This window comes from Onychostoma macrolepis, chromosome 10 (assembly GCF_012432095.1).
Source record: "Onychostoma macrolepis isolate SWU-2019 chromosome 10, ASM1243209v1, whole genome shotgun sequence".
NCBI lineage: Eukaryota > Metazoa > Chordata > Actinopteri > Cypriniformes > Cyprinidae > Onychostoma > Onychostoma macrolepis.
The window spans coordinates 9,674,824-9,696,727 of record NC_081164.1 but is presented as its reverse complement, the minus strand read 5'-3'; the positions used below and the strand labels follow the sequence as shown (position 1 = coordinate 9,696,727).

The 21,904-nt window shown below is 36.5% G+C and overlaps 1 protein-coding gene across 22 annotated transcripts in view; it reads left to right on the top strand.

Moving 5' to 3' along the window:
* Nucleotides 1–129: 129 nt before the first annotated feature.
* The window catches only part of dlg2 (discs, large homolog 2 (Drosophila)), a 223,840-nt gene continuing 202,065 nt past the window's right edge, over nt 130–21,904 (top strand). For 9 of the 22 annotated variants that reach the window (XR_009273086.1, XR_009273085.1, XM_058788936.1 and 6 more), the window contains exons 1-2: nt 234–1,432; nt 3,651–3,782. Coding sequence is in view for 20 of the 22 variants with exons in the window: in XM_058788936.1 (XP_058644919.1) it covers nt 1,414–1,432; nt 3,651–3,782 (151 nt within the window). In the remaining 2 variants the exon portion in view is untranslated. Of the gene's footprint in view, nt 1,433–3,650; nt 3,783–21,904 lie in introns of all 22 variants that reach the window. The other 13 variants (XM_058788916.1, XM_058788922.1, XM_058788921.1 and 10 more) reach the window with 6 other exon arrangements.

Sequence of the window (21,904 nt, the reverse complement as noted above, 5' to 3'; positions counted from 1 at the left end):
CCTATTGGTCCGTGCGTGCGCCAACTGACCGAATGAACGAACGCCATTGGAGGACGCGCCCTGTCAATCCCCGCGGGTCAACCCTCTCGTTGCTAAGGCGAAACTGGTGATGATGCTGCTGCTGCTGCTGGTGATACTGCACCCACCGTAGAGAGAGTCTGCAAACCAGCTTTGGCAAAAGATGCCGTAAAGATTGACAGAAAAAATGACTGGAAAGGAGGTGAAGTTGTTCTTAACTGCCTATCGGGACGTTTGACGAGGACCTTTGGGATATATTTGCTCAGGTTGGCTTAATTACAGAGGCAATTGTGGAGCCATGCGTTATCGGAAAGCTGGATGAAACTTGCAGGTGTTTTCCGACAGGCGTCGCACAGACAGGCTGCTGTTTCTTGGGGGGAATACATCCTGCCTTGTTTAGTTAAATCTGCCTTCTGTGTCTGCCTTGAGATCTGGATTTCACACCAGTTTGCCTGTATGGGGATGGTTTTTTCTTGGTTCTTGAAGTGACATGAAACTGGATTGCGTTTATCAAACAGCAAGATGATCATCAAAGTCTCCAATTTTCATTTTCTTTCTGTCCAAGGATCAGAATCTAAAACATAAAACACGTCAACGTCTTTCTATGTATAGAACAAGTTGTTCTTGAAGAAATGTTTACAAGCATGCATCATTCAACTTGCACAGGCATATGAGATACCAGGATGTCATGCTTATTTATTCCTCGAACTGTTGCTGGATCTCCATATTGGCAGTTTAAGGATTTAAAATAATGCTTGATCAGCATATGCGGACTGAATCTAATCCAAGACAAGCCATGTACTGGATAGCCTTTCTAATTTGATGTATATGGCCCTTTGGGGCAAAAACTAGTGGTTAGATTTAGTTTAGTTAGTCACTGCGCCTTTAATGTTTGTCAGGACTGTATGGGTTATGTTATGGACAGCGTGACTGAATTAGGTTTATGTAGTTAAACACCAAAGGCATTTAAGGAGTCGGTGGTTGCGCGAATATTCCAGCTAAATAATCCTCAGAGAGCTCAATACCGAGAACACATTCAGACACTGGAGAGCATTTCTTATGGACTCATCCACACCAAGGTGCACTCGATCACACTCCACTCTTTCTATCGGATTATGGATTTATTTCTCATGTGCGACAATCATGCGCTCAGCATGTGTTTTCTTCTGCAAGATGTTTCGGCGCGTGTCTCTTCCTGTTTAACTTGACAATTACAAGCAACGACCCCGAGAGCTGCCATTCTATTCGCTTTTACATCTACATCAACGGACCGAGCAGGAATTTGTTGCTTTAGCAGGTGACACTTTCTCAAAGACACTGACAGCAGATGAGGGTGAAACTTTTGTGTTGCTGTTTCCATGCGTGACAATCCCACAAGGACATAAAGGAGTAATTATGCCCTTAAGAAAACGAGGTGAGAAATAAACATCAACGCATGTACGTAATTGTGAAAACATGATTATTATACGACTGTATACAGGTCGTTGACATAATACACGCACTGATAGTATCTTTTACAAATATTTACGAAGAAATGGCAAGTAACACAATTATCTAAACATGACATATTGAAATTTTTCTTGTAAAACGTACTCCAGTAATGTGTTAAATTTATAACCTCGAAAAATCTTTTTATTTTATTTTTTTTGTTAAAGCTGTATACTGACCGGTTACAGAACCCAGAACTTAATGCTCTTATTTCGTCTTTTTCATCATTTTAATCACATCTAGTGAAGACAAAATTATTTTAAAGCTCGAATATTACATGTTCAATATGAAGCCGTAAAAGCTTTATGCATAATGTTTATTTGTCAGAACGTGTACATTGTTGAAATATAGCATGACAGATGTCAAATTCCACATGTAGTCATATAGTTGTGTCTTTGAGTAATGCAGAATGTCAGGATTTGATTAGCTGAATGTGTTGCGGTTGCTGAAGCAGGCAAAGATGATCATGTTATAGCAGGACAGTTGTGGCCGTGCCTTAATTATCCTTATTTTATTTTGACTTCTGTACCTCCTAAGCCTAAAATATGTGTAATTATATATGTAGGCCTACTAATAGTGTAATTATACTCTGCTGTAAGTTTGTAGTCTGTAAAAATAGACACAAGCATGGCCAACCTGCCTATGACCTATGCCTGTCTGGGATGCTGGTTTGTATTTATATTTCAGACGGCCATGCAGCTGTGTTTTTAGTTACTCTTTAAATGCATACAAGTCTTTTTTATGCACACTGCAAATGTGGTATATCTCCAATTTTATTGTCCTAGTAGTTTATTAGCAGAAGTCTCATTAATGCATGCACTGTAATCGTTTGCACATGTTAGTGTTTATTTAAAAAAAAAAAATTTTTATTACTCTTTCAGTTTTTCTACATTGTGTTGCTCAAAACAATCTGTCAAAGACAGGAATTAACCCCGTCCTGTCCCTAGTGTCTGTTTGTCTGTGTGACTAAGTGACTGAGTCATGCTCATTCACTCTGATGATCTGTGCCAGTAGTAAAGAGTCTCTCAGGGTCTCTGTAAGTTGTTAACTGGTTACTGTGATATAAAGCATGTAGAAATGCAGTGAATTGTTTGAAGACAGTTTCTCTGCTGTTTTCTCTGCTGAGTCATTAAATTCAATGCAAAACTCAGGTCACAACCCATTTTAGTTTTATAATGTGAAATACTGAGTGAAACCTGCATCAATGAATCATTCACAGTTTGACTAGGAATGTGCATTAAAGGAATAGTTCACACCAAAAATAACAATTTGCCAGAAAATTATTCACCCTCAGTCCATGTAGATGTAGTTTAGTTTGTTTCTTAATCGAAAAAAGTGGGTCTTCTGAAATGAATGGGTGCCGTCAGGATAAGAGTCCAAGCCACTGATAAAAACATCACAATAACCACATGACCCCTGTCCATAATGTCTTGTAAAGCAAAAAGTTATGTGTTTGTAGTAAACAAATGCATCATCAAGATGCTTTTAACTTCAAAACATTGTGTTATCCACAATATCGCTTTCTGCAGTAAAAAAAAAAAAAAGGTTGAATCATCTGAATCAGGAGAGAAATATGCACAGATCAAGCACTGTTTACAAGGGAAAATTCTCCAAAACAGTTCTTAACATACATGTCAGTGGATTTTGATGTGGGAAGACAACAGGGAATGGACTTAATCACTGAAGGAGGCATTATTTTGGATTAAGGAATTAGGCAGGAAGTGATGGTTTAAAGTTAAAATGCCTTGCTTCACAAGACATTAATTGATTGACTGGAGTTGTGTGATTTATTGTGGTGTTTTTATCGTATTTTAGCTATTTAAACTGCAGAGTATCCATTAGTGATGATGTAATGTTAAATTCCTTCAAATCTGTTCAGATGACGAAATAAACTCATTTACATGTACTTGCTTGGATGGCCTGAAGGTGAGTACATTTTCAAGAAGTTTTCGATATTTGGGGTGAACTATTCCTTTAAAATTAAAAAGGGGACGTTTTGATTTTATACATTTTCTTTATTTATTGTTTGTGAGCTAGCACTCTATAGACATTTATAAATAAAACATAATACATGTTAGATAGTTCCATGTTAAATGTTGTATATTAAAAAATGCCAGTAGAATAACATTTATTCTGTCTTACAGACACAGCCAGGGCAGTAAGCCTCCTGGAGGACTACTGCTCCAAACTGAAGAAACCAGAGGAACAACAGCTCAAAACTGCCATCTTAAGAGTCATGGGCATTTTCAAAAGCAGTCTTTTCCAGGCTCTCATAGGTAAGCTTATGTTTTCTTTTTGTAAAAAAAGCAAAAAAAAAAAAAGCAAAACATTTTTCCTTGTAATAGAAAAATAGGTCAATGTAAACACGAGGTGCAAAATAAAGTTATTTATAAGTGATTTTCTGAGAAGCATATAGTTTATACACGCCAAGAGTGTTCTAATGTTCATTGTTCTAGTTTAAAACAATGTATTTATGTCTTAAGGTCAATGTTTTCTTTTTTATTATTTGTTCCATTAAGATTGCATGTGCTTTGTCTGCTGATGTGACATTTGCTCATAGTTCATTCTTAAGCAGTGGGCACATTCTGCCGCTTTAGGGTTTTTTTCTGAAATATAGTTATTTTTAACCTTGCTGATGTGGCAGGAGATGCTTCCCTGTGCCTCTGGTATTTTAAACGTGTTCTTCATAAGCTCAAAGCTCCGCAAGGCAAGCTTTTGTCTTTTCTGTAAATGAGAATCAGATTGGTTTTGAATCTTGATTGGTTTAACTCCTTTATTCATACTCAAGGTCAATTGCAGCTTAAGGACAAATGCTCTCATGTGCTTTTAGTAAGCATCAGTGAGATCTAGAGATTGATGGTTTTGACTTCTATGATTTTATTAAATGTTTAGACACTTCGTTAGTTGAATATAGAATGTACAGTTGATGATTCTGGAATATAATGTCTTATCATAATTTCTGTAATGAGATGGACCACTGTGCTGTCACAGTCTGTTAACATTTTCACCAGGATGTGGATCTTTATTCTGGTCTAAAGCAAAGGTTCAGTTAATCAATTAGCAAAGAAACTCGGAAATATGCAGTGCGGAGGTGACCAATGGTCAGAGAGTGTGTTTGCTCAATTTTAAGAAAAGTATAAATGTACAAACCGAAGTTTTTTAAATTTGAATAAAATGAAAACTAAAAGACTTTAAAATCACATGAGCCAATATTTTATTCACAACAGAACATAGAGAACATAACAAATGTTTAAATGGAGAAATTTGACACTTTTACCCACTAAATGAGCTCATTTCAAATTTGATGCCTGCTACAGGTCTCAAAAAAGATGGCACAGGGGCAACAAAGGGCTGAAAAAGCAAGACATTTTGAAAAGATTCAGCTGGGAGAACATCTAGCATCTAATTAAGTTAATTGACATCAGGTCTGTAACATGATTAGCTATAAAAGGGATGTCTTAGAGAGGCAGAGTCTCTCAGAAGTAAAGATGGGCAGAGGCTCTCCAATCTGTGAAAGAGTGTGTAAAAAGATTGTGAAATACTTTAAAAACAACGTTCCTCAACGTCAGATTGCAAAGGCTTTGCAAATTTCATCATCTACAGTGCATAACATCATCAAAAGATTCAGAGAAACTGGAGAAATCTCTGTGCGTAAGGGACAAGGTCAAAGACCTTTGTTGGATGCCCGTGGTCTTCGGGCCCTCAGACGACACTGCATCACTCATCGGCTTGATTCTGTCATTGACGTTACTAAATGGGCCCAGGAATACTTCCAGAAACCACTGTCGGTAAACACAATCCGCCGTGCCATCTGCAGATGCCAACTAAAGCTTTATCATGCAAAAAGGAAGCCATATGTGAACATGATCCAGAAGCGCCGTCGTATCCTGTGGGCCAAGGCTCATTTAAAATGGACTGTTTCAAAGTGGAAAAGTGTTCTATGGTCAGACGAGTCCAAATTTGACATTCTTGTTGGAAATCATGGACGCCATGTCCTCCGGGCTAAAGAGGAAAGAGACCTTCCAGCGTGTCATCAGCGTTCAGTTCAAAAGCCAGCATCTCTGATGGTATGGGGGTGCATAAGTGCATACGGTATGGGCAGCTTGCATGTTTTGGAAGGCACTATGAATGCTGAAAGGTATATAAAGGTTTTAGAGCAACATATGCTCCTCTCCAGACGAAGTGTATTTCAGCAGGACAATACAAAACCACATATTGCAGCTATTACAACAGCATGGCTTTGTAGTAGAAGAGTCCGGGTGCTGAATTGGCCTGCCTGCAGTCCAGCTCTTATAGAGAACATATATACTATAGAGAACATTTGGTGCATCATTAAACGAAAAATGCGTCAAAGACGACCACAAACTCTTCAGCAGCTGGAAACCTATATCAGGCAACAATGGGACCAAATTCCAACACCAAAACTCCTGAGACTCATAACCTCGATGTCCAGACGTCTTCAAACTGTTTTGAAAAGAATAGGAGCTGCTACACCATGGTAAACATGCCTCCGTCCCAACTATTTTGAGACCTGTAGCAGGCATCAAATTTGAAATGAGCTCATTCTGTGGATAAAATTGTAAAAATTTTCAGTTTAGACATTTGTTATGTTCTCTATGTTCTATTGTGAATAAAATATTAGCTCATGTGATTTGAAATTCTTTTAGTTTTCATTTTATTCAAATTTAAAAAACGTCCCAACATTTCCGAAATTCGGTTTTTAACACCATGAAGTATTTCCTTAACTCTTTAAAGAAATTGATTTGTTTATTTAGTTGCCTTATATAAATATTCCATTGGTTTTCATGAAAGTGTAGGGAGTCATGGAAGCTTTGTGAAAATCACAGCTATTGCTTTAAATGGTAGTCTGTCATAGAAGCACTTTGCAGAATTTCTTAATCATTCGCTTATGTTTTAGCTGCATTTGCCAAGATTTTTGAATCAAGGCCCTATGCTTGCTATCCCTTTAGCTCTAGGTTTTAAAGCTTTTACTGTGTTGGATGAGATTTAGTCACGCAGAAAAACTGTGTAATAATAATAATAATAATAATAATAATAAACTATGTGTTTAGATGCAATATTCTAAATCGTAGTTGTGTGTATTATTGCTGGAATTGTGGTGTTATGATCTGGGGACAGGGGTTTAACCTTGGATAATGTAATATTTGTGAAATATTGCCTTCTTTTCCCTGTCTATAATCTGTAATATCTGTAATTCCTTTTATTATTCTCTGACCTTTGCCTCAACCCACTGATTGTGTTCACGGCAGATTGCTTTCTATTAATTGGAAAGGGTGATGTGATCCTAATAGGCCTTCACATTCTTTGCTGCCCTCTTGCAGTCATTTACAGATGTTGGCAGAATGTATTACTCCACCTAACACATTTAGAACCTAACTGTATAATTAGCTTGCATCTTTGATACGAAAAACAAATTTAAACAATCATGTAGATCTTGTCCCCTTTCTATTGATTTTCAGTAAAATGCTGTTAAAGGTTGAGGTCACTTCCTGAAATAGCAGTAATCATCTTAGAAGGCATTAGCATGAGTGTAATCTGGATGGTTTGCCATCATGCTAGAGAAGGGTAGCCTCTTAACTGCTTAACCTATTCTCCCATTCACCAGGAAGCATTTACATCTGACAGCATAGGTTGAAAATTTCGGGTTGTTTCATGAAGAAAAATCCGAAATATAAAATTGAAAGGTTCTGTTCCTTGAGATTCTGTTGATTTGGAACCCTGTAGGCCCTGACATTTTGATTTACATAACATTATAGTAGTAGTTTTGACAGTACACAATCGTTCAGAATGGACACTGAGTTCAGATCTGAGCTCAGTATTTTACTGTTTCATTTAAAAGTTCTCTGGAACGGCTTTGTCTTTTTTTAGTGTCTGTCCTTTTTGATGAGATTTCCTGGCTAAATATTCTCTATCACAGCTGCTCATTGGAATCCTTTAGATACTGAGCCACTGCGGTCTAATCGGGAAACCAACCACACTCTGCCAATTTGTTCCATAGAGGTTTTTAATGGGCCCCATTTGTCACTGTCATCTGAACAAGGTTGGACACTGCCCTCTTAATAGAAGAGCCATGACGGCGTACTCCTGTTTCACAGAGAGACCGTCCCACAAGAAACCTCCCCCCCCCCCACACACACATTCTGCTAAACTGTAATCAGATCTGTTACACTTGCAGGAGGGGAGTTCCTGATACCAGGGAATGGATGATCTCTATTTGGTCCGATTTCCACGGCTAGAACAATACGACTGCTCTGCCACAGTTTCTAGGGTTCAAGAATGCTCATCAAAAGTTTAGTCTGGCTTTGTGTCACAGACAGCAGCAGCCAATAAGGATTATTGTGTCTGTGTCTGTGTGAGAGTGTGTTGTTCTAGCTTAATTCATGTTAGCATAATTGAGAGAAAAATAAGATGTGTGGAATTTATACATTGGAAATTGTTTTTCCTAAAATCTATCCAGATGTTTGAAGGGGAGAAGTTAAAAGACAGATTGGGGATGTCAGCCATAAACAAAGTAGGCTAATTTCTTTGGAATGAAACATTTTGTTTGATTTCAAAGTTTGATTTCATTATCACTTTATTGTTAAAATGTTCACTTAAAATATTTGCACTTAAGACAATTACGCTTCAATTATTTTTGAAGGAAGATTAGCAGTGATTTTCCCTTTTTTTCCTGCTCTAGAATAATCCAGTCTCCCTGTAGCATGTTCTCTACTGTTAATCCTGCTGCTTTGTGATAGCAGCATGTTATCTCTCTCTGTCCCCTCTCTCTTTCGTCTGGTCCTGTTTATTTCCCTGAACAAGTGGACGTGAGTTTATGTCTCTCACATGGTGGTGGAAGCCATGCCTCAAATTGAAGGACTCTGGGTGAGGACTTTTGTCTGAGAGTGTTGGCTCTAATTACAGGTCAGTGTAATACTGTTTGTCAGGTAAATGTCTGACCCAAATCTGAGATCAGTGGCTCATAGTGTATTTTGTGACTATATTTTATGGAGAAACACATTGTGAGAGTTGTGAAGATAGTGAGTGAGTGTTCTGAGTGATTTCATTATATGAGTACACTTATAGTTTTCTGACAGGTTGTAGGAGCTGTATTAATGGGAGCACAGATCACAGAGGCATTAAAGGTATTGATGTAAAGCTCTTCCAGATAATAACACGCTACTGTGGGTCACAGCATCTCATCTTATTGTTACAGAGATAACTGTCTTCACCTGTTGTTACAAGTTGTTTATACATTGAGGCTGTCACATAGCATGTGCCAGTGTATTGTCGTTTCGATCTAGTGCTTTATGATACAAGTAAAAATTAGTTTTGACATAACCTAAAAGATGCCTAAAGGAAAGCTTCATCCAAAAATGAAATCTTTGTCAACAATAATAACCTTCCAAACCTGTGTGTTGTCGGTGTGTAGCTCTTGCCGTAAAACAACAGTTTATAATGACCATGTCTGTCAAGCTTTGAAATAGATGGTGAACAAATGAAATGAGATGTGGAGTGACATGAGAATGCATAAGTGACAGAATTTACTTTTTTTGTATTCCTTTAAAATCTAGTGTGAAACTCTTTTTCACTTTTTATGCTTGTTATGACTTTAAATCTTGGCCTGTGGATAAACAGTCAACCTACATGTTTATTTGATAGTATAATTTGAGTTATAATAAGCCAGTGTTTACAGAAATGTGATGCCATATGCATTTGGTTGAGTACCAGCCTTGGCCCCACCTCTGAAACAGATGGCTGAAAATTATTAGATGCCCTCAAGGACAGTGAAGTTTCTAGGAAGATGTTAATGCTGGTCTAAAGATGCAAATGCAATGTGAATATTTTCTTTACCAAGCCTTTAGCTCCAGAGCCACAACCACACAGAAACCACTGAGCCCACCTCTGTTTCCCTGCGTAATTATGGCAATGGCAGTGGGTCTCCAATCCTCTTCATTTAAAGAGAATAATGTTGCCATCTTGTGGAGTTTTGTGGGAATATTGCTTGGAAACAGCCTGTTTGATTCTGACACCTTTTCACAGAATAAATGATTTCTCGGGCCCCCATAACTGGTCATGATGTAAATGTTATTAAGGTTTGAAATATTTTAGATCAGTTAGTATTTCATTAGTCAAAAGTCTTACCTAATAATAATAATAATAATAATAATAATAATAAAATATTGGCTAATTTTGGTCATTTTTTCAGACTTAAAAAAATTAATATATTCTTGTTTATTGTTAATTGTCTGAAATCTAGTAGAAATTGTTTTACCTTATCATGCATTATTGTTCTTAAAAAAAAAAGATCAGTGTCTCAACTAAGAGTTAGTATAATAAAATATGATTGCTAAAGATTAAAATTCTAAATTTCAAAATTTATTTTCAATTTATTTTCACTTAATATAAACAACAGCAAAAAATATAGAGTATTTACAGTGTCTTTTCTAATTAATCTAAATGAATGCCTTTTATTATTTTATTTTAATGTACGAAGTAAATGTGATGTAAGGTTGGTTTGCTGTTTTCATGCTGTTGTTGTAAGTCTGTGTTTCCAGCAGAGGGAGCTCTTTAGTTCTGTCTGGTCAGAGAATGTAGAGCTTTGACAGAACTAACAAGTCATATCTTTGGATTTTGGGTTGAATTAAAAAAAAAAAAAAGGAATAAACACATTTACATTAAAATACATTTCATACCATTTGAATACATTCCGTATATTTCATTCTAATACTTTACAGATTAAAAGAAAACAAGCCGCTTTTCAGGATCAGACTTACTGACTTACTAATGTATAATTGAGAGAACTTTCAAACATAACACTTTCTGATATTAATGGCAGGTGTATTTAAAACAACACGGTTTGCATATTGAATGAAATGATCTGGTGTACATCAACTAAAACTTTTCTACTTGACTTTGAAACCGCCCTTTTAAACTAGTGTTGGTTAGGATGTAATTGTGAAGAACAGGAAGTGTGAGGCAACTCTGTGAGTCAAACGTACACCTGTCTTAGCCTTTTAAGATAAGTATCATATGAAATGTGCAGTCTCTGGCTGTCTCCATGGTAACGCAGACCTTCAGCAGAAAGGGTTCCAGTGTCATAGTGAGCAGCCTGCAGTTCTTCAAACAGAAAAACTTATTTCCAGAAGACGAATGAGTAAAGGTAGTGATGTAATTCAGCATAATGTTTGCTAAATTTAAGAGTACCGGGCAGTGCTGCAGCAAATTACACCATTTAAGAATATCCATACCTGCTTATATCAGCATTTCATATCTGATGGTGTTCCATCAGCTGTTATGAAGCTTTTTCCAGATGTGGCATTCCAGGATTTTCACAGTGAGGCAGGATGAAATTTGTGCTACTGCTTAGATTCATGAGTCACTACATTAAAAGACTTCCATTTTTTTTATAGTATAATCTAGGTTCTTTGTCCTATCCGAACATGTTTTGCACATGCCAATAACAAGCTAATCTTCAGCTGTTATTAAGCAATCATTCATTTCATACTGGACAGATCTCAGCCAGATCTCAGATCTCAGATTATTTTGTCAGTTTGTTGGTAGAGCAGAGAAATGCAGAATTATCAAAGCCGACAGAGGCAGCATGCCAAGAGGGGAGGCAAGCTGTTCTTCCTGTCACATCAGTATTTAGAGTAAAGAGTGGGAGCAATTTACTGGTTTGTTTTGGAACAGAAACATTTTCAGTTTTCTAAATGTGAGATGCTAATGATAAATATGAGCCATCTGATGTGTAGCAGTCCTGAGATTTTATCTTCAGCTCACTAAACCAAAAGAAGCCTTTGCCAGGGAATCAATGCCATTTTCCATAAGACTATCAAAATCCATTACTTTCTCTAATCATTAATGGCACTGTACATAAATGTAAAGAAATAGTTCACTCAAAAATGAAAAATTGGAGAAAATGTACTCACCCTCAGGCCTACACCCAAGGTGTAGATGAGTTTGTTTTTCAACAGAACAGATGTGGAGAAATTTCGCATTATATCACTTGCTCACCAATGAATTCTCTGCAGTAAATGGGTGCCGTCAGAATGAGTGTTCAAAAAGCTGTTAAAACACCACCACAATCTACAAGTAATCCACATGACTCCAGTCCATGAGTTAACAAAAGGTTGTGTGTTTGTAAGAAAAAGATCCATCATTAAGGGTGTTTTAAGTTTAAACCATTGTTTCTGCCCAATACTCATATTTTAGTCGGAATGAGATGAACTTGTTTCTTATAAACATGCAGCTCTTCTCTTAAATGATGGATGTTGTGTTGTGTGGATTACTTGTAGATTGTTGTGAATTCTAATTCTGACGGCACCCATTCATGGCACCCCCCATGTTTTTTTTGTTAAACTATCCCTTTGATATGGATGCATTTTTTTATAGTAAAGAATTTATCTAAACTGCTGCCCAGAATACTCATGTTTTACAACACAGTTGTAAAACATTTCAATGCAAAGGCCGTTTTCAGAAAGGAAAGTGATTTTATGAATCATGTAGAATCAGGGAGGCGGGAGTCTGCGTCAGGAGATAAGGAGGTGTGTGTGTTGGTATGCAGTGGTGGGTAGCAAACGGAGCTGGAATAATCGCTCCCTGGAGAGGAGTGAGATTACAGCTTTGAGCCCACACCATCCATCCATTACATAAGAGTGGAACAGCTGCCGATCTGCAGCGTGTGAATGAGCGCGTGTGTGTGCTCTCTGTGTTTCTGTGGGTTGGTCTGGGTTGGAAAGAAAGGGAGTTCATGCATAGACCGATGTGATTATGGATATGAATCTTTCTGGTTGCCTTGGAAACCAAGCAGATAACATATTTCCTCATTGTATCTGGTACCTGATCACCTGACTAAACCCACAGCTCTGCTGAAGATGGATACACTCAGAATAGCTAATCAGAGTCATTGCATTCTGTAGTTAGAAATAATGCTGAATATTTTCTTTGCATTATTATGCCAATATTATATATTAAACTTTTAAAGTGTTGCACATCTTTGCCAATCAACACTTAAATACCTTGAATAGTTATTTAATGCAGGGTTTCTCAAACTTCTTTTTTTTTTGGTCAGCTGAATATATTTGGCCTACTTGAGGAACCCCTGAGATTTGCATGTGTTATACCGATATATTTCCTTTTGTTTGGAAACAACACCAAGTCTGTCCTGTGTAGAAATTATTAGCAAAATATTTTTAATTTGTTTATTTGTTTCTTATTTGTTAGAATTAAATAAACAATAATGTTGTTTTTTGACAGTACATTGAAGCTTTGAAAATAACTATCAAAAAAAACTATACATCAGTCGCTGCTATTTTTCCCCCAGAAAGATGCAGTGTTAACCCTAACATTTTATTTTAAGATTTAACATTTGTAGATGGTCTAAAGCAAAAGAGTTGTAAAAATTCAGAAAATCTTTTAGAGCTTATGATTTGTTTAAAAAAATAAAACATGTTACACATTAATGAATAAATCAGTATATATACAATTATTTAATTTTACAAGTGTCATGTTTGTGATTTTTTTTTTTCTTCATGTAAGCTATAGAGAACGGGAATCTACGTCACACCGCGTTGGATTCCGCCATGTTTTAGGACACGCTCTGGAGCACACAGTGTAAACAAAATCAAATCACCACAGAAAAAACGACCGTTTACTATTAATATTTTTTGAAAAACATCTTACACATGCTTAGAATAAAATGGACTAATATGTAATTCTCTTTAAATTAAAAAAAAAAAAGGTGTTGTTTGTCTAAGAGGCTGAAAATATTCATTACTATTCAGTCTCCTTCACTACAGTGGGACTGATATAGGCTAACTGCTAAAACACATGAAAATTAACCATGGTTTTACTATAGTAAACGTGTAGCGACTGTGTTTTTGGCGTATTTATTACCATTCGTATAACCACAATTTTATTAGAAATACCAAGGAAAAACTATGGTTAGACTAGCAAAACCATGGCTAATTTTGTAAGGGGAGAATACACTAAAGCTAGATCTCAAACAGTAGATCATTTATCATTGTTATATCATCATATTGTCCAGTAAAACTGCTCAGTGTTAAGAATATGTATATTCAGTGTATTGTGGATGCTATGCAAATAAATACCTTGACTTGAATGAACCAAATTGAAGATTCCTTTCTATTAGAGATGCCGAACAAGGATGCGAGCGATCAAATAAATGAATGAATGAATGAAACTGAATCCATACAAAAAGTGTCTGGGTATTAACAAGCTGCTGCAGATAACATTTCCATATATGATTTTCTTCTATTTGTGGTGTGAGGGCTTTCAGTTTAATGCAAATCACTGTGTATATAATATAATACATCTACAGAGATGAATTATTTACATTTATGCATTTAGCAGACGCTTTTATCCAAAGCGACTTACATTGCATTCAAGTTACAGTTTTTACATTTTATCAGCTCTTGCTATCCCTGGGAATCGAACCCATGATCTTGGCGTTGCTAGCGCCATGCTCTACTATTTGAGCTACAGGAAAGCCTATACAGGAAATTATAAAGCCACATTTTATTTGAGATGTTTACCATACCGAGTTTCAGTTTAATTTTCATCCGAATTCCGTAGTGAATGTAGACATATTATTTTATATTCATTTGATTCAACTTAAGATTGTGTTGGAATGATCAACGCTTATTGTATCATCAATTGCCACAGCCCTTATCAGTGTCTGCAGGTAAAACCTCTGCTTTTTCGGCTTTCTAACGCAGAGAAGGCACATTTTTCACACCGGCTGTGCAAAGGGCTATGGCAATTGACGATACAGTAAGCCTTAACCACTTCAACGCGATCTTAAGTAGAATAATATAAACATTAAATAATATAGAACGTTTACATTCACTACTATTCAGTCTCCGCTGTAGCTCCCATGACCTAAATTCCCGGAATGCATAGCTTCTGACCTTTAAATCAAAACATACTCATTATTTTATGACATCAATTACAGTTTCATTTCATCAGAAACACAGTCTAAATGTTATTTTTGTAGGCTATTTTACTTTTAATTTAATTAGAAGTAGGCCAACAGCACCCCCTATACATTAAAACTACTTACCGAGCGAGCATTAGGACCCGGGGGAGGCTGCCGCTGCTGCTGCCACTGCACGTGCTATCACTGTTTACTCTACACTGAAAAAATGTTTTACTTATTTTTTTAGCTAATTATACTTAATTTTTTTTAAGGTAAGTGGTTGCAAGCTATTTATTTTAGCTAAATTTAATTTAAAAAATGATGTTGAAAGTTAGTCAACTAAAATTGTTTATTTAAATGTAGCTAAAATAAATTGATTGCAACCACTTACCTTAAAAGTTAGTAAATTCAATTAATAATTTTTTTTCAGTGTATAACACACCGAACGCGTCATTCTGTACGTGCTTTCACAGATTAAATGCAGCGATCCATACCTGTCAACCTAATCACCATTCAGGCAAAACTTTGCTTCAAGAATGAGCCACACTGCTGACGTGATCTAATCGCTAGCACACCTTGAGCACATGTGAGTTATTGTATTCCTCTTACCGGCAAGACTTATCAGCATAATTTTTCATATCGGGCCGATGCCGATATTTACATTTAAAGCCATTATCGGGCGATTCCGATATCAGTCCGATAATATCGTGCATTCCTAGTTCTAATGTCTGTTAATGGTCACATCATGACATGCAGCTAAACAAATAATTTCATCAGTGTTTTTATTTTGATTAAACATAACATTTTTGGACATAAATTACTTACTATGTAACAGAGAGAATGAAATTCATCTTCCTGAAAATGCAACATGCTTTATTTTGTGTATGATTGGCTTATAAGAAATGGTAGTTTTATCTTACCCAGTTGCTTATTTTATTCCAGTCTCCCTTCCTGACTATTTCATCAATGTTCCATGGGGGGGAAAGTTAAAACAGTTCAGCTTGTATACCACTGTTTGGAGTCAGTAAGATTTTTTTCTTTGAAAGATGTCTCTTATGGCTTGCTCATCAAAGCTGCATTTATTTGATCAAAAATACAGTAAAAACAGTAATTTGTGAAATATTATTATAAATATAGTTTCTGTGACGCAAAACTGAATTTTTAGCATCATTACGCCAGTCTATGATCCTTCAGAAGTTGTTTTAATATGCTGGTTTGGTGCTCAAGAAACATTTCTTATTATTGCCAATGTTGAATATAGTTGCTGAATATTTTTGTGTAAACTGTGATACATTTTCTTCTTTTCAGAATTCTTGGATGAAAATAATTTTAGAAAAAAAAATCATTTGTAGCATTCTAAATGTTTTACTGTCATTTTTGATTAATTTAATGTGTCCTTACTGAATAGAAGCATTCTTTTCTTTTTAAAAAGTGTACCTTACTTTTCCTCAAAGAAAACGTTTATCTTTTAAATCTATCAGACTTGTCAAAGCCAGCCAATCAGATAAGAGCTTGCTATAGCGCTAGAAAGCCTTCCACTTTTGCTTTCCACTGATGTGTGCAATATACGGAGATGAGCAGTGAACTGTGGTCTGTGGGTGTGCTGTCTGAGGCTGAGACTATCTGTGTTTTGGTAAATTGAGTTGTTTCCCGTCCTGTCCTGTTATCATCCACTTGTAAATTGTTTGGGCTGCAATAGTAAGCACCAGGTGCACAGACTTTTGCTTATCCCAACTGATCTCATCCAGCATGCCAGCTATGCCCACCATGGTTTGAGTTCAGGGAAGGTCTCTTAGAGACTCTGAGTGTTTGCAATCAATGAACACTTGATTAATTAACTGATTGAGCTGTCTAATTAACTAGTATATTTGTTTGTGTTTGTTATTTATTATTATTATTTTTTTGTAGTTTTGAAATATTCACTGTTGCAAGGAGTCCAAAAGTGTTAGATAGTTGTCATGTTATTTAACTGCAGGTTTCAAACATCATTTTCAGCCTGTTTTCTTTCTTGTGCAGTCAACGGTGAAAGCAAGTTAATCATTTTTCTAGATGAGATGAGAACTGAAAGCCGTCCACTATGTATTAATTGTTTCAAAGGGATTTGAAAGCCAGTATGCTGTCAAGACTCCATCTGAACAGATTCATAATACCCGATTAGCAGATGACAAGCCTTTTATTTTACAGATTTGTCCCAACAAGACTTTTATGGCCATCTGCTAAACCACACTGCTCTGTTTGAATGAATGCATAATGTTGATACCAATATCTAAGAAATGGCTGATATAACACTACCATTCACAGGTTTGGGATCAGAATAACTTTTTAAAAATGTTTTTAAAAGAAGTCTCTTAGCAAGGCTGCATGCATTTTAATCAAATTGCAGGTAAAATCTACTATTGTTAAATATTAGTACAGTTTAAAATTAGTTTTTTTTTCTATTATAATATGTTTTTACATTTTATTTATTCCTGTGATGCCAAAGCTGAATTGCTCCAGTCTTCAGTGTGACATGATTCTAATATTTGGTGCTCAAGAAACATTCATATTATTATCAGTGTTGAAGTCATATGCTTAATATTTTTTGGAAACCATGATGCTTTTTTTCTGGAATTCTTTCATAAATAGAGCATTAAAAAATTATGTCAGCTTTTATATAAGCATTTATTTAAAGCATTAAAGACAGTTATAATATCACAGAAGATTCATTTTACTTTTAATCAGTTTAATGCATAATAAAACAATCCTACTGATATCAAACTTTTGAACGGTAGGTTATGAAGTTTCTTTGAGATCACTACACTCATCAGATCTTTTTAGAAACAATTTGATCAAATGGTCCTGGTGGTTTGGAAGATTTTTTTTTTTTTTTTTTTTCTTAAATGCTGATGATTACAGTGATCAGAAAGCTGGGGTTCTGTCCTCATGGGCTCAGCTTTGTGCCCTGAGTTCAACTGTCTTAAACACTCTCCCAGCTGCTCTGGTCCAGCCTATAGCCAAACACACACACGCACACAAAACTTCATCAGTCGCCACCTGCTCTGTTCTTATGCATGTATAAGTAGAGACTCCTTGTCACTGTTAGGCTTTCTGGGGTGAAAAGGGGGCATGTTTGAGTGCACTAAACAGCTTTAAACACTACCGAAGAGAAAGTGTCTGAAATAATGATAAGCTGTGTTCTTTCTGTTTGAGTGTGAGGGTGTAAGGTCATTGTATGAATTGTTGGGAACAGGAGGCCTGTGCAAGGATTAAGCTGGCTGCTCACATGCTGTTAGATCAGGCATCTGGCATTACACACACACACACACACACAATACTTCTCGCTGTTTCAGTGATGACACTTTACACAACATGTCCGTGGAGAACAGAGGACTTTTACCACTCTGTAAGTTTATTAGAAATTACTCCTGCTTTTAAACATTTTTATGTGCATGTTGTCAGTATGGGTTATTTTAACAGTTTGTTTTATAATAGTATTGCTATTTCTGTTTATCAGTTGTTGAAACTTTGCATTCCCTGTTTTTCAGACTGTCAACCACGTTTCTTTGAGATGTGGGATTTGCATACATTTAAATCTTTGGTCTCACTTTCAATGTATTTTTCTACTTTAGAGGCAGACACATCTAAATCACATTTTAAGTAAGCTTGTTGGTGTTTGTACCAACTTAAATGCTTGAATAAACTGTGTTATTGATATGTGTTGAACTTGCATCATTGGACCAGGCAGGCATCTGTAGGAGGAATAACAAATGGAGTCTTTTTATTACGTTTTATTTACATGTAAATGAATTCTCTCTCTAAGATAGAATAGACTGCAAGCTGTTTGAACGATGCTTCTTTTGTTTGGTGGAAAATGCCTGTTTTGTAGTACAGCTTTGGCAACATTATATTGTCTCCCAAGCAGCTTTACATGCATTATCACATTCAAAGCACCAATGCAGACTCTCTATTATGAAGTATGGTTAGCTGATTGGATGTTTTTCCTGCTAAAAACGGTTTTTGTCTGTGGATGAGTAGACAGATACCACAGTTCTGGTCTTGGAATCTGATTGGCCGAGAGGTCTTTCCAGCCATGAGATATTCTACCAGTATCACTACAAAACTTTTCAAAGCAAGTGTTATGGCAGAGGAGCAAACCCACTATAATTTTACAAAAATATTGAATTAATAAAATAATTGTTTAATTAACTATAATTTTACAAAACATTTTTTTTAAAACACATGTATTTTCTCAATTAATATGTCATTAAAATGGCAGGTATAGAAATACTGAAATTAGAAAATGTTAATTAGATTAGTTTTAAAAGAAAGTATAGCTTGCCTTGTTGCAGTTTAGTTACAGTTTCAAATGTCATGCAAACTACCCACATACTTTTATTCAGTATAGGTTTGCATCCCTGCAGGTTTGTAATATTTCCTGTCATATGCTACCATCATAATGCATCATATTGTCATCAGTCATAAGTCAATTTTACTACAGTAAAACCGATGCAGTTTTACCCACTACTGTCATAAAACAAACAAACAAAAAAAAAAAACTACAAGAAAGATTAAAATAAAAACTGCAGAAAGATTCTTACATGTTCTATAAATCCAATGCTAATTTATGATTTTATAGTTTTAGTGTGATATTTAGGCAGAAATTGATTACTATGGTATTTTATTGTTAGTTTTTGAAAGTATAATTAATTTTGGCACCAGCTCATGAGATTTAATTTCTGTATTTAGTGATTTTATTTATTTTTTTATTTTTTTAATGTGGAATGCTTTGTATATTTCGACTGTCATCTTTTGCTGGGAACATTTCATCCATACATACCATATGGGCACTCCAAACACACAGAATGTCTTTTCTTTTATCTCTTATCTAAGCACAAGCTTAGTTCATTCCAAGGCAGGATCTGTAGCATGTACTATGGCATATGGTGGCTGGATTCACGGCAGAGCTGTTGACTTTTACCCACCATGCATTGTGGCTTAATGTAACTGTCGCTTTTAAATCTGTGTTGTTCAGGCTCTAAGATCAGAGCTCTCCAGATGGTCACTGCAAGTGCTTGCACTCTAGTTTAAATATTTGGCTATCTCTGACGTCTTTGTTGAGTATCTCTCGAGGCAGGGCAGAAGAGAGTTGACCCACAATAGTAATACAGCTCACAGCACCTCCGACCTCATTTAGTATCGCTTAACATAATGACTTTTGTGTCTTCTCAGAAAATTTGGTACATAGAAATACGAGAACAATTCAAATGTATGTATATATATATATATATATATATATCTGAGTTTATTTGAAAAAACAGATAACTCCATTTTATTTTAATTTTCAAAAATATATATTTTTTTATTATGTTATCATGTTTTTATTGTGTTTTTTGGGCTGCAAAAACTAACACTATTTTTTATTTATTTTTACTTTATATCAAAATAACCCAACTGCAGTTTGATTGAGATTAACTGGAATGCACAATGAAAAAACATGATTTTTGAAAATTGTTAAAACAGAGTTATCTGTTTTTGCAAATAAACATAAATATATATATATATATATATATATATATATATATACACTGAACAAAATTATAAATGCAACACTATTGTTTTTGCCCCCATTTTTCATGAGCTGAACTCAAAGATCTAAGACTTTTTCTATGTACACAAAAGGCCTATTTCTCTCAAATATTGTTCACAAATCTGTCTAAATCTGTGTTAGGGAGCACTTCTCCTTTGCCGAGATACTCCATCCACCTCACAGGTGTGGCATATCAAGATGCTGATTAAACAGCATGATTATTGCACAGGTGTGCCTTAAGCTGGCCACAATAAAATGCCACTCTAAAATGTGCAGTTTTATCACACAGCACAATGCCACAGATGTCGCAAGTTTTGAGGGAGTGTGCAATTGGCATGGTGACTGCAGGAATGTCCACCAGAGCTGTTGCCCGTGAATTGAATGTTCATTTCTCTACCATAAGCCGTCTCCAAAGGCATTTCAGAGAATTTGGCAGTACATCCAACTGGCCTCACAACCGCAGACCACGTGTAACCACACCAACCCAGGACCTCCACATCCAGTATCTTCACCTCCAAGATCGTCTGAGACCAGCCACCCGGACAGCTGCTGCAACAATCGGTTTGCCTAACTAGAGAATTTCGGCACAAACTGTCAGAAACCGTCTCAGGGAAGCTCATCTGCATGCTCGTCGTCCTCATCAGGGTCTCGACCTGACTGCAGTTTGTCGTCGTAACTGACTTGAGTGGGCAAATGCTCACATTCGATGGCGTCTGGCACTTTGGAGAGGTGTTCTCTTCACAGATGAATCCCGGTTTTCACTATACACGGCAGATGGCAGATGGTAGACAGCGTGTATGGCGTCGTGTGGGTGAGCGGTTTGCTGATGTCAACGTTGTGGATCGAATGGCCCATGGTGGTGGTGGGGTTATGGTAGGGGCAGGCGTATGTTATGGACAACGAACACAGGTGCATTTTATTGATGGCATTTTGAATGCACAGAGATACCGTGACGAGATCCTGAGGCCCATTGTTGTGCCATTCATCCACGACCATCACCTCATGTTGCAGTATGATAATGCACGGCCCCATGTTGCAAGGATCTGTAATTCCTGGAAGCTGAAAACATCCCAGTTCTTGCATGGCCAGCATACTCACCGGACATGTCACCTATTGAACATGTTTGGGATGCTCTGGTTCGGCATATACGACAGCGTGTTCCAGTTCCTGCCAATATCCAGTGACTTCGCACAGCCATTGAAGAGGAGTGGACCAACATTCCACAGGCCACAATCAACAACCTGATCAACTCTATGCGAAGGAGATGTGTTGCACTGCGTGAGGCAAATGGTGGTCACACCAGATACTGACTGGTTTTTGGACCCCCCCGGACCCCCTCAATACAGTAAAACTGCACATTTTAGAGTGGCCTTTTATTGTGGCCAGCCTAAGGCACACCTCAAGTCAAGTCAAGTCAAGTCAAGTCAAGTCAAGTCAAAGTTTATTTCTATAGCACGTTTAAAAGCAACAGAGTTACGCCAAAGTGCTGTACAACAGATACAAATACAATATAGCAAATACAGTATATATAATAAAAAATAAAAAAATAAATAAAAAACATATGAAAATTAAAACCATAAAACAGAATCTAAGCCAAATTGGCAACAGAGCCTTAAGCAGGCATTATTCAAGAGCCAGGGAGAACAAATAAGATTTGAGAGCAGACTTAAAACTAGCTAGTGAAGAAGCGAGTCTCACATTAACAGGCAGACTATTCCAAAGTTTCGGGGCAGTAGCTGAAAAAGCCCGGCCACCCTTGGTTTTACAGCGACAACGAGGGACCGTTAAGAGAAACTGATTACTGGACCTAAGAGCTCTTTGAGGAGAGTAAGCAATCAGAAGGTCACTGATATATTTTGGTGCAAGGCCAGCTAACGCCTTGTACACAAAAA